Source organism: Urocampus carinirostris, chromosome 1 (assembly GCF_059441175.1).
Source record: "Urocampus carinirostris isolate Australia breed hairy pipefish chromosome 1, RoL_Ucar_1.0, whole genome shotgun sequence".
In the NCBI taxonomy this organism is placed as follows: Eukaryota; Metazoa; Chordata; class Actinopteri; order Syngnathiformes; family Syngnathidae; genus Urocampus; species Urocampus carinirostris.
In genome coordinates this window covers 49505761-49523930 of record NC_142349.1, presented here as the reverse complement: position 1 = coordinate 49523930, position 18170 = coordinate 49505761, and the positions used below count along the sequence as shown (strand labels likewise).

Below are 18170 nucleotides of genomic sequence, written 5' to 3'. Positions count from 1 at the left end.
AGGAAATGGACTGGGACGCCCTCCTTCACCGGAAAGTGACGCCACCTTTTGTACCGACCATCGCAGGAAGAGAAGACGTCAGCAACTTCGATGTGGAGTTTACGGCCGAGGCTCCCGCTCTCACGCCGCCGCGCGAGAAGCGCATCCTCTCACAGAAGGAACAAGACTACTTTAAAGATTTCGACTACATGTCCGACCTCTGCTAGGGTCCTTAAGCGTTTAACCAATGCTAGGATGCGATTGTAGAGGAACTCTTTGAGCATCTGTTGTGGACCCGAGTTTGTGTGTGAGTGAGGATTGTAATTCCGTGTTCAGCAGTTTCACTTTCCTGCTGACCTTTTAGGGGAAATTAAGGTGATAACCGGGGATAATCCAGATTATGTAGCAATTGAGTAGTCCTGTTGTGTGTCAGTCATGTGTCAATAACAAAACGGCACTTGTGCAGAACATTTGAACAGCCAAAAAGTGACATTTGGAAAAACTGATTTGGCCACCAAGAAAATCACATCTTTTTATTCAACGTGCTGCTGTTTTCACACTCTGAAACAGGGCTGAGTCTACTGAATGTAAATTTAAGAAGCTCCTAAACGAACTCTTGGGGGCGCCAAAGAAAAGGAAAATCTGCTTACTCAAATTCTGTTTATGTCAGCTGGTGTCAGCGAACGTGTGACGCTGTTTAATAAAAGATGTTTCTTTCCAACGTTGTGTTACGATACCTAGATGTGTTTTCTCCCAAGGACATATTAAGTTAATCAAGCTGGGGGTCATTCGGTGGAACGGTGGTAAAGGGCTAGGGTCGTCATTGTCAACTGGTTTCCTGAGTTGTATTTCCAATATTTGATTTGAGCAGGGCGGCTTCTTGTTAAAGAATGTCACATATGACTAAATGATAAGATTACCCGGAATTGGATTTATTTACACTAATTTCTGTATGAAATTAAATTTATATGGAAACCTTGACAACATTTCTGAAAACTAACAGCATTATTTAAAGGAGTTTTACATTGTATAAAGGTTTTAATTTTTGTGGTTCCAAATATACGTTTTTAGGCGGTTATTTTTTGGTCCAATGTGGCTCTCCCCACATTTTGGGTTACCCCTAAGATAGGGTGAGAAGCTCGGTCATCCGGGAAAGACTCTGTGTATAGCCGCTGCGCCTCTGCGTTGAGAGGAGTCACCTGAGGTGGCTTGGGCATCTGATAAAAATGCCTCCAGGACGCCTCTTACGGGAGGCGTTCTGGTCAAGTCTCATGGGCAGAGGCCGTAGGGACGACCTAGGACACGCTGGAGAAACTACGTTTCTAGGCTTGCCTTGGAACGCCTCAGGATCCTGGCAGATAAACTGGACGAAATGGCTAGAGATAGGAGGTTCTGGGCTTCCCTGCTATGAAATGAAATGATCTGCATTTTATATAGCACTTTTCAAGTCAATGACTTCCCAAAGCGCTTTACAATGTGCTCCACATTTCCCAATAGCGGCCTTGCAGCCATGTAAGGCGCTAACCTGCTTATTGGGGGTATTAGGGGTTCAGTGTCTTACCCAAGGACACTTCGACATGTAACACGGACGAGCCGGGATTCGAACTGGGATCACTTGATCCCAAGACGAGCGCTCTACCTCCTGAGCTACTGCCGCCCCACATATGGCTATGGCTGCTTTCCCCGTGACCTGACCCCGGATGAGCAGAACATAATGGATGGATGGGTGTAATGCTGCGAGAAAGGTGTTTTCATTTCAAGTAAGTGAATTTGTATTAAAATATTTCAGATGATGAAAACTATGCCAAAAACGATACAGTAATTAAATCAGTAGGTCAACTGTTGGGGTTACATGTTCTGAAATACGGTAGAAAATATTTTGAATAAATACATACTTACCAACACACTTAATAGTTTTAGGCTTGCGAGCAAGTAAACCCAACACATTTCTATTACAGTGTACGTTTTTAACTGGTAACAAAAAAGAATTATAGGGGAGATCGAGGACAGTTGGAACATGCGGACAGTCAAAGTTTGACCAGTTGGACGTGAGTTGTTTTTTTTTTTTATGCCCCTGATGTAGGATACTCCACTTTCCATTCCTGCCTCACACAAGACCTTGGATGACTCAGTGACATTGTCTCAATTTTTTTTTTTTTTTTTTTTTTTTGGTCTTGCTAGCTAACAACCACACGGAGAAAATGTTAGCTTAATGATGGCTGATGAGTACTGTGACAGTTCTAGCTCATCAAAAAAGAAGACTTTTGTCTAGTCTGTTTAGACAAATGCTAGGGCAAAGAAAAGTGGGGACATTGTTTTGATCGGAAGCAATTTGCTGGTGAAGGCTGCACCCGCTGCAGGAACTGGTTTATACATACGGTCCATACAAAAGGATAGATATGACACAAGCACATGGTTCTATTGCATGGTCTTCTAGTCATCTTTTATGTGAAATAGAGTTCAAATATGGGACTATCTGAAGCCCTTTTGTATTAATAAACCACATTGTTACCACTGTCCACCGTCAGTACAGGCACTGTGTATCTCCCTGTTTGAGAAACTGTCTTTTGGAGCTACTTCGCACTCTACCATTGATGTGTACTAGTAAAAGACCATTCAAGGTACCATATATACAAGATTGCAAGGACAAGCACAAGAAAAATCTATCAAAAAATGGGGAGGGAGAAAGCAAAATGTGTGACAACTTTACTTTGTCTCCTCTGTATATCCACCCTTTTTTATACTGTGGTGCCAGTCAAGTGAGAGGCACGACCCCACCTCTTTCCCCACCATAGGTCCGTGAGCCTTCCCAAATTTACCCTCACAAATATTTTCCACAAGTAGCACCTCAGCTGGAAGGATGCATTCAAGTGACCAGCAGGTGAGTGTTCTGGCGACTGCAGCATTTGGAGAGTCCATGTTAGTGCGTGCTTGTGTGTTTAGGAAGTGAGTGGGCAGGGCGGAGATGTTCCGAGCTGTGGACGCTTTCATTGCGAAAGACTAAAGCCGCTTCTGGACCAGCTCCCTTCCAGGTGAGATCAGATTACGAGTCTTTGAAATCTTGAAATGAACACGAAAACAAGAAAAAGGGTTTATCTCTTTAAAATGGTTTAAAAAAAAAAAAATCTGTCATCTTTGAGAGAGAATTTGATAGTTTATGCTCCTAAACCGCTCTTGATAACTTGTATTGCTGGAGGTTATAGAATAGTCAGTGTGATCATTATTTAAAGTGCTAAACACGTTTTCCATATAGTGTGAACTATTTTGAAGTGTGTGGCTTTTTTTTGCCATAATAGAGGGTGGGGTCAATTGCAGCTTGACATGATTGGCTGTTGCTGCATTTGGCACAATCTGATTTGTTTTGATTGTGCATCAGGTAAAAGGATACAATCAGCAGTTGCAGACATAAAAACAAAAGAGTATTTTTAGTCCTGTGAATAGTAAAATAAATGATTTAAATAAAAATACTTAACAATGAGGCATATTTACATTTTACAAATGAGATTTAATAACAAACGCCTCATGGGGCAGCACGGCGGCGCAGTGGTTAGCGCTTGTGCGGCACAGTTCATGTCATGGGAACCTGTCGTGGGTTCAAATCCAGCTCTAGACTTCCTGTGCGGAGTTTGTATGTTCTCATCGTGCTTGCGTGGGTTTCCTCCGGGCACTCCGGTTTCCTCCCACGTTCCAAAAACATGCATTTCAGGTGAATTGGCCGGTCCAAATTGTCCCTAGGTGTGAATGAGCGAATGAGTTGTCTGTCCCTGTGTGCCCTGGCCACTGCCCGGAGATGGCTGGGATGGGCTCCAGCCTCCCCCGCGACCCTAATGAGGATAAGCGGTACGGCTGATGAGATGAGATGAGATGAACAAATGCCTCAGTTAATAATTAAAACTTGACTTTATTTTAACACAATATATCTAAATAATTTATGATGGAGTGCATATTTTAATTACTTCAAACGTTTTCTATACTAGTGTTTTGAAATGGCTTTCTCGACAGTTAAAATGTTTGCCAAAAAATTTTTTTTCTTATATTGTGACTGTTGAAGGGTGGCTTTGCTCCATGATCTAAGTAGAAGTGGTGATGAGGTATTCATTCTTATTGATTTTCTTTGTTTTATTATTGTATTTGTTTTTGTACGTATATCAAATATAGTTTTTGCTGTTTGTATTAAATGTAAAATAAAATATTAAAAGAAGGTACAACTGAGGCAGCTGATGTATTAGAATGTGAAATTGTGAATAGTTGCTGTATATTACTAAAGGACAATATTACTATCTTTCGCATGTTCGTTAAATTTCAGGTCATGATAATGTAGAATCAGAGGCTGGAGATGAACTACTTCTCGGGAAGATTTTTTTAATGGCAGAATATTTTAAAAATTGTGGCATAGACAAAGGCAGTAATGTGTCCGACAGTTTAAATAAGGTTTTTTTTTTACCTTTTCTAAAGCACTGAAAAACAGCTAGGTTGTTTTTAATAGTTTGATCATTATTGTGTTATCAGCCATTTTGACAACTTGACGCTGTGGTCTTGTGGACATAGCGCAACAATATAAAGCTGTAGCTTAATCTGATATACTTCTTTGCATAGTACAGTCTTCAACATGAATGCTATTTGTATTCATTTTTCTTTCCAATGGGATGTTGCAGGGAAGCTCATGACCTACTGTTTCATAATGCCTTCATTGTCAAGAATGGTTTGGACTCTTTTATGTATACTGTTACTCTGGAGAAGACTCACAGGTCAGCAAGCTTGTTTCTGATTTAAAGAATGCACATAAAATTAATTTATGGCATTATTCTGCAGCTGATAGTAAAGACAGGCAATGTTCTGTTGGCCGAGTGGCAGAATCGCATCCAGTCGAGGCTCTGCTGGAGAGGTTTGAGGCTGGGCCAGGCTGTGCTGCCAGGGAACATGGGGACAAGGAAACACACGTCATCGCCGTGGGAAAAGTCACCGGCAGCCCCAACAATGTGGTAATTCACATTGTCAATGGTTCTGGGACACAATGGCATCACAGGGACCCTGTGTTTTTCATCCAGAGAGAGGCAAAGTATCTCTTTATGATGGCATTTTTAAATAGTGTTTAAAAATATTGCCGAATTGAATAGTAATTAAAACGACAATTAAAATGAATGTACTAATCTACTAATATGGCAAGATTCTTTAGTCTGTATTGAGTGGTGTAAGACAGCCATTTAGTAGTTGGTTAGTTAGTAGTGCGATTCATTAAATGGAAATTTACAGAAAAGATGATACTCCCAACAAATAGATTTGCCTGCGGCACTAAACTTCTTGACTCCCCTTCCTTCAAGTTTTACATCATTTTGGTGCATTACAGACTCCAATTCCATTGCAGTGACTGAGTTAAGTTCAATGAGACTTGAAACCTGTCTTTGTTCTACATTGAAGTACAGTATTGTACAGTATTTGTCTATTTAAACACCCTTTGTTTCTTTAAAATTGTATTTTTTTCCCTATAGGTCACAGTACTACTAAAACCCTTGACTCCTGGTCAGAATCATTCAACGTTGAGAAAAGTTTACTTACTCCTCAGCTCCAAGCAGCCAATCAGCTGGAGGCTTGAAGCAGAGAGACTTCCCCCCGACTTCCTTGTACTAGTGAAGGTCAATGTAACTGACTTTAAAAAATTCCAAGAACTTTAGTTTATATTCTGTCTTCCAATAGAATATTCCCGGAACGTTTTTTCCATCGTTCTTTTTATTTTTAGGTGTCTTTAAAGTCCAATGTACAGTCCCGGACACTACGTTTGCTTGTCCGGCATCTAACTTGGATCCCCTTCCGCCCGCGTGAACTTCACCGCTGGGCTCGAAAACACAATGAAAAACTATCCTCCATGACACATGTTACCCATGGCAACCGAGTGTATGTCCAACTTGGAGAGGGTGAGAGGGTGACAATGTTTCTAATGTTTCTTCGAGTTGAATTTCACTGTCAAGCTAAGCATAAAGCTGAGGAAATTATACATGTGCAGTATTTAAAGCAACCCCCAAACTTAGCCCCACTAGTTTACGCTAAAGTTCTATGGAAAAAAATATTGGCATGATGATAGCTAGCAGTTTTTTGTCTTCCTTCTGCAGATATGACTCAGCCTCCAGTGTGCCATCTTAAATCTGTGTTCCTCTCCAACAACTACAAGACTTCGGATCTGCAACGGCAGGAAGTAAAAGGCTGCAGCCATTCAGAGGCAAATGGAAACAACCCAGAGGTTCATGTCATCAAACTCCATTCAGCAGGCTCGGGAATTTGTGGGTTAGTTATGCAGCAGACGCAAGAAACATATTTTTCACCCATTATAATGAGGACACATGAAGAAGATGTCGAGATGTGTCCTCCAGCTCATTGCAGGTGGAGGTGATAGTCTCCCTCGTACCCATGACGGAAAAGTCGAGGCGACAGAATGTGGTGCTGATTCTAAGCAGTACGATACCAGTAAACTGGGCCATTGTGGCTCAGGAGTTAAATGGTCACGTCTTAATTCATGTAAGAGGCACTTTTTGTTTTCATTACAGGACAATTTTGTAGTAATTCCTTGTATTTATGTAGTCATCGAACAGCGTTTCCCCTCCCTCCCCTCTTGAGCCCGAACTGAATCTGACTACCTCACTCCATCCGGAACTGTCCACCATAACAGACCTGTTGGCGTGGGTCAAAGACCACGGCTACAACAATGTGACCTCTTACACTGAGGCTGACCAGGCCAATCGCTTTGTGATACAGCTGGCTGGGATCAAGGCGGGTTAGTAATGAACCATTGTGCCTGTCTTTTTTCCATTTATGCTATTCAGATTTTTTTTAACGTGCTATCTTTCATTTTTTGTCTTGGTTTGGCCAATTGATATGTTTATAGTTTAGTAAACATTTAAAAAATAAGACAATATGTCAATCAATAAGAACAGGAAGGGACTGTGCAAAAATCCTCAAGATAAGAAAGTTTGAAACGTTTCTAAAAGTCCTCCCCTGAGCTCTTTATATTTATTAAATTTCGTTCCATAAAGCACATCAACTCTAAAGCGTGTGGAAATCAAAGGGATATCATCATTATTGGCCAGTAGTGCCAATTATGTAAACAGTGTCAAAATAACGAGAAAATGGTGTGGTATAGTATTTAAAATAATAATCCGCGCTGGCATCCTATGCAATCTCCTTTGTAGGTCTCCAATATTAAAAACAGAAACAACCAGAATAAATTGATCACCAATTATGAGGGCATTGAGGAAAATGAATCATTTTAGGCATGCATAATACATTATTGGACTGATAAAGGCACAATAGCCCGAGAGCAAGGGAAACTGATATTTGATCACTTGGAGCGAAGCTATAATGTTGAATCAGCTGAGAATATTAAAAAGATTTCAAGCAGTTCTGTTATTCATTTTCACAATATCTAGATTGTTTAAAGTAGTATGGAATAGTGCAAATTACAGCAACAGACGCTAACAAGTGTGTGAAACGTAACACAATGGGTTACTTTTCTGTATGAAACAGCTGAAAAAAGATGCCCCTGAATATGTAGCGTACATATTTTTTCTGTTTGGTTTGATTTGGGTCATTACTGTTATACATTTTGTAAAAAAACATTTGTATATAGCCAACTGTCAAACAAAGCAATGATTGATTGATTGATCATGTCAAGCGTTAGTCTCTCAAACTCTCATTATTGTAGCCTTTCTTATCAAATTACAGTTAACATTGAATTGGTTACATTTTTAAACCAGCATGTCCCCATACTTTTAGTATGGTTATTGAGCAGAGGTGGGCAAATGCAGCCTGTCGGGGTTTTTTATCCAGCCGCCTGATAATGGTAAAAATATCAATTTTTATATAATATATTATATATATATATATATATATATATATGTGTGTAAATAAAGTACTACTTTTCATTTTATTTATTATTTCTTCATTTACCTCATGTTAAGGTTTTGAGTTTTTCCTTGCCCTCATGGAGGTTTTAGATCAGGGGATGGTGTAATAATAGTCTGTAGTTTGCAGTAATCTGTGTTTTGTGCTGCCCTTTTAGACTCCGTGTGATAAAGGGCTAGACAAATAAACATGACTTGACTTGACTTTTGGTCTTGCCCCCATTGTCCCTTTTGTGTGTTTACAGCAAAAATGATGCTACAGAAATACTACAAAACTACAAAGACGCCAATTATCAAATTTAGTGTTTAAAAACAGGGACCTAATATATTATTTGGTATTATTTCTGAAAAGAAAAAAAAAGTACTACGGAAATGCTACAACAATACTGGTCCAGTATGGGTGATTCAAACATTTTGTCATCATTTCATAGTCTAATATCTTTGTTAGATATCTTTCAAATGACTTTCAAATTTCAATAGCATCTTCATTCAAAAATAGAAGAACTCAGGCAGAGAAACAAACCAGCACTGGGGTCTTACCCAATATATTTTTCAGGTGTTTGGCAGAAGCTGAATTACCGACTTGTTGTATGCTGTGTGAAATTGTTCACATAATCCACATGCTTTTGAATTTGTCTTTTAGATTTGAAAGAATAAATCTTGTGATCTTCAAAATAAATACTTTTTAATTTCATTTGCCTTAATCATGTACTTTCAGTGATATTTACTGTAACATAAAAATGTAATATTTTTTAAACATGTCAACAAGTCATGATTGCAGCCTGTTTGTGATTTGCATGCAAGTACGGTTCATGCATTTCTTAGACGTGCTTAAAAAAACTCATTTTTTTCCATCATTTTGGGGGTAGGCGTTTAGACTTCAATAGAAGCATGCCTTTTCTTACTTTCATAATTGTATGCTCCCCTGACAAATGGAAAAATCATGCATGACATCTCTCTCCCGCACTCCCCCATTCCTAGAACCTGATGTATTCTGCTCTGAACGGGTCTAATATAAGTAAGCTAAAAGCATAAGGGTTCTTTGAACTCTGTTGAGCATTTTTAACATATATTTAATCGAGGAAATATTGACCCCTTAACTTTTTAAGGAGACCTTCAACAATGCACCCCACCTTTAATTAACAACTTGTGAAAATGCTAACTGCGCAACATACAGCACAAATGAAATGACTTCCTCTTCTCCAAGTGCAAACATGATTTATTAAGACACACTACAAATAACGGTAAGGTAAAAAAAAGGGCCAGGAAAATGACTTCTGCTTTTACTATTTTAACAGTGGTTGTTTAAACTAGACATTGTTAACGGGCTATCAAAGACATCCTTTATGGTTTTAGAAGTTCAAATCCAGGTTACAAATTTGTGTCATCATGTTCAATGTTTATTTCCATTCTGGATGTGGCTGTAGGAATGAGGACCGTTGCCAGAAGCCCAAAGTCGGCTGCAGAGCGCCACCTGACAGAATGGCTCAAAAGTGAAGGTAAAGGAGAAGGAGGCACAGACACTTTCACGGTGCAGTGTGAAGATGGGCGCCTCAGTGTGGCAGTGGACCAACGCAACCTGCAGGTCTTTGACTCAATCCTTCTTAAAATCGCCTCTGTAAACCCATTGCAAAATCATCGGCAATAAATGATTATGTTGCGATTCAGAACACGATTGATTGAATTAATCATATGGAATGTGACATTTCTACACATCAGCTATGGAAAACATTTGAAATGAGAAGTTGTAATAAACATAAACCAGTATTAATAATTCCAATATACTTTAAAAGGGTGGGGTATTTATTTATTTGTATTTATATATTTGTAAATATTTCTCCTTACAAGGTTCCCCTGGTTTAATCCTGATAATGTATTTTTGTGTTTATTTAAGGTCAGGGATGTCAAACTTACATTGGCTTTGGCGCCGCATGTAGAGTTTCTGTTCTAAAGCAAGCCAGATCAGTAAAAGGATATCAACTTCAAATTATTAGCTTTATTTTTCAGTAGTATGCTTTATCATTCAGCCTACATTATTAACCTACCCTACATACTATAATAATGGATAACAAGGGATCTTTTCTAAACGCAACACATGTCTTCACAAACATTAGGGGGTATATTTTCATGTTTGGCATTGAATGTGTTAACTCTTATTTTTAAGTTTAGTGGTTGGAGTTTTACACCTGGATTAACTCACCAAGCTATACAAACTTAACACTGCTATCTATCAGCCAGGGAGAATGTTTGGTGTACAGTTAAAAAAAAAAAAAAAAAACATGACCCCTGGAACAATGGCATTTTCTATTTCATTTTTGAAAAATGCTATTTTGGAGATGGATTAAAGAGCATCACCTAACTTTTAACCAATATTCTACAAAATGAATGTGTATTATAATACAGTGTTTGGACTATAGGTTCCTCATAAAACATATTTTTAAGGAGATCCTTTGCTTGAAGGGGATTTTCAATCCAAATTTGACAAATCAACATTGAAAGATGTTTCTGCTTATGAATAACACTGCTGAGTCACAGAAATGTGTTACATTTCTTTCTTTCAGAGCTTGTCTGTGTCTGTTTCAACTGTAACTTTGCATGACCCAACATGCCAGGCTCAGTCCAATGGGAGCCATTTCCTGTTAGTTTTTCCAGTCATTTCTTGCGGTACTGAGGGACGTCTTCTGGAGCATAGTAAAAGTGTCCAGTATAAAAACATGGTGAGGACCATTCAATAATCAGATTGACCCACCAATCTGTTTCTATTCACACCTTGGGATGAATATACATTGATAATGGAAACTGAGATCATTACCAAGTCTGCATAGATTTTGATCTACGCATATGTTTAATCAAAATTGTGTTGCTGAAAATATTCACACAATAGGTAAGTGTGGTCTTAGGCTAAGGACGGAAACCAGGCAGGCCGCAGGAGAAACTTCAGTATATTTAAATTTGTGACCAGTGTTATACCAGTGCTTCTCAATTATTTTCTGTCATGGCCCCCCTCGGAAGAAGAAAACCTCTCGCGGCCCCCTCAAAAAACTCAATTGGCAGCTTAATTTATTTGGTTTCATGCTGTCCGCTGCCAACATTTTTAAACATAGCAAGCACACCGGTATTTCGGGTATTATCTCAGTGGTCACAGTGAAGCTGATTGCTACATATGCTTCGTTAAACTTCTTTGTCTTACCTTTCGCGAGCCTTTCATTTTCCTCTTTATCCCTGTTTCTCTCCGCCTGTCTTTTTTATTGGTGTCCCCGGAGGGTTTGCAACACTTTGTGTCTACACTTCACACCCACTCTCTCGGTTATGTATGTGCAAAGCGCGGATGCCTTACTACTGAGTGCACACTCAATAAGAGCTCTGCTGCCCCCTATGTAGTGAAGGTGTAATTCACTTTATTCTACGACAGTTAAAAAAAAGTTCACAATGTCAAACACGCCCCCCTTTGAAAAGCCTCGCGCCCCCCAGGCGGCTCATTCCCACTATTTGAGAACCACTGTGTTATACCAAAACTAATAAGTATTAGGAACCATTAATAGATGACATTTTAGTATTATATTATTGACCATGCTGGGCTTGCCTATGCTCCATATTTTATCCAGTCAAGTCTTATGTATTTGTATAGCCCTTAATCACAAGGGGTCTCAGAGGGCTGCACAGACCACAGATTATTGCAAACAACAGCCAATTATAACACCATCCCCTTTTCTAAAACTTACATGAGGGCAAGGAAAAACCTCAACATTAGGAAAATGAAGAAACCTTGAGAAGGGAGCGCACATGAAGTAATCCTTCCAGGATGACCAGGCTGTAATGGATGTTGCAAAAACAAATACACAAATATTGTCAACATGGAATATAGGTCATTCATAAACTATAGAATGGAAATGTGTTTTAATCCTAAATTCAAACAGTTCAAGGATTTAGTACATGAAGACAATGTTGTAAAGTTTTCCATATTTCATTTTATGCAGCTTTTTGCTCTCCGCCTATTTAGGTGCTGTTATGGAAAGAGAAGCCTCATACCATGTGGTCACATAACGAGACTGATTGGATTTCAGGAAGTTCACTTGCCATACATGTAAGACAACCGGGTTTTCATATGTGTGACGTGGGGCACTTGGAAGACCACCTGTCCAATAGAAACACTTACAGTATTTTGGGTTTTGCTCCTTGAGACACGTACTCAGTTGTATTTTAAGAGTTACGTTTGCGGAGGTGGACCTAAATGCAGGAAACCCAGTATGGAGGAATGTGTGCTCAAAAAGGATGGTATTTATTGACAAAAACCAGGAACAAACAAAACCAGCTCTGGTCTTAAGACAACTAGCAAAGTGTCCAAACAAAAAAAAACAAAAAAAACAAAAAAACTGAATTGGTGGCAGAAGACCGCATGGAAGTGGCATGAAAATGGCAACCAGAAGGACAATAGCAATTACCCGATTCCCATTCTGGCTTCCCTGCATTTTGGTCCGTTTACGCAAACGAAACATTAAGTTAGGTTGTTTACAGTAAATAATGGCTAAATGATTAAACAACAATTCTCCTTGTTTATTTTCCTAGTTCAATTGTGTGACAGATTTGGTGAGCAACACTCCTCAACTTGGTGTTGATGATGTCGATACTTCTGAGCCACCATTGCTTCCCTCGCCTGCCCCTGGACCTTCCCAATTTTTACATACATATGAGCCATTGCTTCGCCTGAAGCTTTTCATCACTGAGAGCTACAAGCGGCAACACGTCGGCCCCTGCTTCATTACAGCTGACCAACGTGTTTATGTTGAGGTGCCTTTTTCATTTTCGTTTCTGGTATTTTTAACGTATGTTTTCTTTTTAATTTTGTCAGTGCAAGCCACTTTAAAAAGAGAGGGGGTACCAGTTGTTTTTCATGGCCAAGTCAAGTCACATTTGTTTGTTAACTTTGGTCAAGTCATGTTTTGTATAGCCCTTAATCCCGAGATGTCGCAAAGGGCTGCACAGGCAACACACTAGAGGTAAAATTGGGCCTAAAACTTCCATCCCAATCCAGCCCACAGTTATTTGCGTAGCCCTAGATCACAAAAAGTATAAAAAGGCTGCACAGACTACAATTACAACATCCCCCTATTGGATATGGACTAAATTGTGGGCTAGGGCTAAATTATATTAAACGATTAAGATATTTTACCACAAGAAAAAACTATTTGCTTATCTCATTTTTCAGTACGCAGGAACCGCTTGTTGGTCATTGCTTCACCTATTGCAACTTGAATTCTCTCCGATCGGATGCTTACTTTGTGAATACATCAGTTACTTACCTCAGGAAGAAAAGTGGTTTCCAAGCACTATACTCTTGTATTCAGAGATTTTTCTTCCTTAGAAAAAAATCTCAAGATATTGATGTTTTTCTTGTACTACTTGTACTATTTTTCTTTTGTACTTCATATTCTTTACTTTTACCTTTGGCTCAAATTGATTTTCTTAGCGAGAGAGGCACCAATGCTAACTAGTGGCGGAGTAGTTGGTACAGTAATCGGACCTGCTTTTTTTTCACAGCAGATATGGCCAAAATTTTGTTGGTGATAGGAATGAGTGGAGAGGTGTTGTAAAAGGATAGTGGGATGTTTTGACGCGTTCTAAGGGATGGGCTGGGCACCTGTATGATGCGGCAGGGGTAAACCAGTGAAAGCTGGCCCTGCTGTTGAACAGAAGAGTGTGTTGTCACCCTGACCCGAGTGACATGGCCGCTTTCTTGTGTCCCGGTTCATCTGGCGGGACCAAAGCATGACCAACTTAGGTGCTGAGGGGCCTAACTTGTTTGGGTGTTTGGGCATTTGGGTTAGACATGGTCCCAAAATTTTGGTGTGGTTTTTTTTTGTTGCTATTTTTTCCCTTTTAATTTTCTTTGTTATTGTATGTGTTTGTCTTGCTGTCACCCCTCTTGAGGGATATGACCAAGGTAGATAGATAGATATATAGATAGATAGATGTATTTCAATCAGAAAATTTACTTGGTGGCACATAACCATCAATGGCATGCACTAACTCTCCCAGTCAATGTAAACTTGACCTTTTTTTCATTGCAGATCTCTGCCAAAGAGCCCTTTGTCGATGTTGCTGAGGTTAGGTCATGTGTGGTTTCTCCTCTGTCAGACTCCAAAAGCTCTCCTTCTTGGGCCGTTATCAGCAACAACTGTCCGGAAGACCCCTCCCTTACCTTTGTGCACTCAAAAGTTGATGACGATGACGATGATGAGGAAGAAGAGGACGATGACGACCTGGAAGACAGATTTGATGATAACAAAGGGTTTAGGAAGATCACTGACAAAGATGACGTTTTCTCTTTCCATGACAATCCCAAAAGAAAGGGAAAAGAAAAACCATCACAAAAGGCAAAAGTTATGAACCCGTTGCGCTTTAGTTTCATCCTGCGACCTCTTTACAACGTATCCATACAGTTTCTTCACTGCAGCCTTCGCCTTTGTGTCGCTGACAAAACGATAAGAAAACCCCAAAAGAAGAGACCAAAGAAAGGATGTCTGCGAGGGAGACGGATACCCCCACTAGTGTCCAAGACACTTGGACAGCAGGTATAGAATAGCAGTAAGACTGACTCACATTTCGTAAAAATCATGACCACTTAAGTATCAACTGCAGAACAACATGTGAGATTTTATGTTTATAATAAATGCATATTATATACACTACTGTTAAAAAGTTTTGTCTCCCTAAAAAAAGGGTATTTTACAAGAAAAGTGAGTTTTTTTAAACGTGAAATGAGTTGCGAAATCAATAAAAAGTATAGTCGAGACTTTGAGAAAGTTAGAAAAACAGAGACCCCTCGTGACTTCGCGCTTTGGTTATGACTGGTTCACTGCTTCGTGGATTTTGATTTGAATTATCTTCATTGTTATTTAAATTAATGCATTGTGCATTGTTTTCTGGGACAGCACACAGCAAATGCTATCACGGGGGACAGTTAGGGAGGGCTTTGTGTGTTGGTTGTTGTGACTGTGATAGGTTGGTTTATGCTGTCAAACAGGGGGGTGAGCGTACAAGTCAATGTGTTAAATCCATTAGTCGCGATAACCGAGGGATTACTGTAATGAATTTTATTTGAACAAAAAAAGATATCCTTCAAACTTTGCCTACTTTGAATAATGGAAATCTCCAAGCGACCCCAAAACTTTGAACAGTAGTGTATATAGACGTATACGGAGAGAGAGAGACTTCTAACTGTGTTGGTTTGTTATTTTAAAACGTAAAATTGATTATGATTTCTTCTTTCCTTTCCCAAACTCTAGTGCGAGATCCGAAACTTGTCCCGCCCCATGGTGGTTACCTCATCTGTTCATTCACCGGCTCTCAAAATCCCAAAACCAACCAGAGACATACAAACAAAAAGATTTGTTGGCTCTCCTGTGGACTTTCCTGCCTCACCCCAGACAAGAGTGTGACTTGTCAATAATTTGCAATCATTTATAGTTACTTAATTTACAGAATGCGCAGGTTCTTCAATGCACAAAGCTCCACCAACAAGATATCCCTTTGGCGGACTTTGTGTTGGGTTTTGGTTCAATGGGCAGGCATCAACACTTACTAACTCAAAAAGATCAACAGACCATAAAATATTTTGGGAAAGGTGTCATTAACTTAGGTTTCAAACTCCAGTCCTTGATGACCAAAATAGTGGATGATTTCAAAGTTTCTTATTAAACAGGTTTCCATCAATCAGACATGTAGAGGTCGGAAAATCACAAACATATGCTGGGTGTAATATTATATATACCACAGCCATATGCCCCTATTGGGAGGTGGCTAGAGTCATTTCTGACTCTTCTTGGGAGATTGATTCAGAGGAGGGGATTTCCAGCCCCCTCGCTCAACACAACTGAGGTGTTGGGAGTCATTAGGTGACCAAACCCCCCAATTCCAATCCCTAATGCTGAACGCCAAGCAGGGAGGCAACGGGTACCAATGTTTAAGTCTTAGGTATGACTCTGCCGAGGCTTGAACCACAACCTCCCAGTCTCGGGGCGGGCGCCATACCCCCAAGGCCACCGAGCTGGTGGGTGTAATATAATTGTGATAATTCAGTGTGTTAACAGCAACCATAAATACATTGTTTTTCTGTTGTCAGAAATGTTTGCTTATTTTAGGTATTATCTCATCTCATTAGCCGTACCGCTTATCCTCATTAGGGTCGCGGGGGGGCTGGAGCCCATCCCAGCCATCTTCGGGCAGTGGGCAGGGGACACCATGAACTGGTTGCCAGCCATTCGCAGGGCACACGGGGACAGACAACTCATTCGCTCATTCACACCTAGGGACAATTTGGACCGGCCAATTCACCTGAAATGCATGTTTTTGGAATGTGGGAGGAAACCGGAGTGCCCGGAGGAAACCCACGCAAGCACGGGGAGAACATACAAACTCCGCACAGAAATGATATTTCCCAACTTTGTTTTCAACAAAAACAAGAAAAAGAATTACTAAAACAAGCGATTTTTTTTTATGTGGCAGGTCATTCATATTTAAAACTGGCAAAATGATTTGCCAAAATTTTACTTGGAAAGATGATGATCCTAATTATTTTACCACTACATTTCCTTATTTTTTTCTAATTTGACTTGCAGTGTGCAATTTTTGTCATAATTATTTTTTGCCATATTTTTTCCAATTAAATAAAAGACTACCATACTAATGTAGCTACAAAAAATACGCCATACACTTTATCTACAAATAATTTTTTAAATGTTCCCAACAGAAAAGTTTTGCACTGTTTAAAGGTTACTTGGCTAAAATAATTGAAAAGGGATCCGTTACAACCACTGACTTTTAATAAGCAAACATTTCTGCCAACAGAACCTGATATTCGTTTATTTTTAGCTGCTGTACACACCAAAATACAATTAAGTTTTATTCATTTAAAGTGGTAGCAGTTCTTTAAAAAATGCATTATCTTACATTTAAACATCGATAACTTTCTGAATAGGCATTTATTGCATGCAGAGCTCATATTTTGCTGAAATTACTTGGGTTGGCCTCGTCTTCGATTGGGATGAGAAGTTGTACAGCGCTGACATGGCGATGCAGGCAATGTAGTGTTTTAACAAAAAACTCACACCACTAAATCCAAAGAGGTCATACTCGAAAAGCATGGACACTGCTCCACTCGTCAACAATCAAGACTGAGCAAAGAGTCCAATCCTTCAAACTCCTGGGCGTTCACAAATTTGACAACCTTTCATGGTCTGTCAAAACCAGAGTAATGGTAGCGAAGGACCAGGAGCAACTCCTTTTCCAGAGAGTGTTCAGGAAAAACAAAGTGAAAAGAAGCTACTGGTGTCCTTCTACAGAGCCAAGTTGGAGAACATGCTGCCATCACAGTGTGGTATTCTGAGAGCATTGCTGCAGACAGAAAAAACAATCCTCGGTACAGACAAGAAAATGATAGGCTGCTTTCGGCCCAATCTGGAGGACAATGCTGGTTTGCGATCCCGCAGCAGAGCCAACAACATAAAGGACTCCGCTTACACCGGCCACCACCCCAGGGTCATTACCATCCTAAACAAGAACACAAGGCTGTGAAAAATATATTTCATACCTCTGTAATGAAAAATGTATATTCACATTTTATTTACAGTATTTACTCTTATATTCGCCAAAGTGTTGCTGCTAATGGATGCATTATTTGAATTGCCCTGCTTTCTGATACACGTATAATTTAGGCCAGTCTATAAGCACGATCTTGTAAATATCGCCTATCCAAATATATATATTTTTTAAAATTACATCTTTACCATGGATTTGTACGCCTTATCTTCTTATAAATGACGTTCAGTACTGTAATCTATGACAATAAAACTATTTCCAATTGTATTACCATATTCAGTAGTTTTAAATGTATATAAATGTTTCCATTGAGGTTTATTTAAACTCTCTCAAACCCCTGCCTAACTCTCCATTTGAAAGGCATTGTGTGGCAACTAGTTAAGGGTGTCCCCTGCCCACTGCCTGAAGAATGCTGGGATGGGCTCCAGCACCCCCCGCAACCCTACTGAGGATAAGCGTTGCAGATGATTGATGGATGGATGGATGGATTTGATGGGGCCAAAAGACAAGGGCGTTGTAGTGTGAATGAATGCGTGAATTTTACACGAAAATTATTGCTTTATTTTAGACATTCACATAAACGAGGAATAAGACTCACCTTGCATTCATTTTTATTGAGGAAAAACGAGCATTTTCAAAGTTTTTGGCTTAAAACATTTTGGGTTTTTGGGATAAAACTACTTACAAAAGCAGGAGTAATCC

At 39.6% G+C, this 18170-nt stretch overlaps 2 protein-coding genes across 5 annotated transcripts in view; both read left to right on the top strand.

The window, feature by feature from the left end:
- LOC148375023 (serine/threonine-protein kinase N2-like) overlaps window positions 1-700 on the top strand; it is a 56418-nt gene extending 55718 nt beyond the window's left edge. For all 4 annotated transcript variants that reach the window (XM_088343448.1, XM_088343457.1, XM_088343439.1 and 1 more), the window contains exon 22: window positions 3-700. In XM_088343448.1, the coding sequence (XP_088199574.1) occupies window positions 3-206 (204 nt within the window). In that variant the 3' untranslated portion in view covers window positions 207-700. The remainder of the gene's footprint in view (window positions 1-2) is intronic.
- Window positions 701-4634: 3934 nt separating this feature from the next.
- engl (endoglin, like) lies at window positions 4635-16023 on the top strand. The gene is made up of 13 exons (XM_088356010.1): window positions 4635-4727; window positions 4792-4961; window positions 5469-5612; window positions 5717-5891; window positions 6087-6258; window positions 6345-6489; window positions 6553-6745; window positions 9299-9456; window positions 10433-10588; window positions 11872-11955; window positions 12438-12659; window positions 13940-14443; window positions 15158-16023. Exons 1-13 carry the CDS (start codon window positions 4643-4645, stop codon window positions 15308-15310), a joined length of 2361 nt encoding a protein of 786 aa, XP_088212136.1. The 5' UTR covers window positions 4635-4642; the 3' UTR covers window positions 15311-16023.
- Window positions 16024-18170: the final 2147 nt, after the last annotated feature.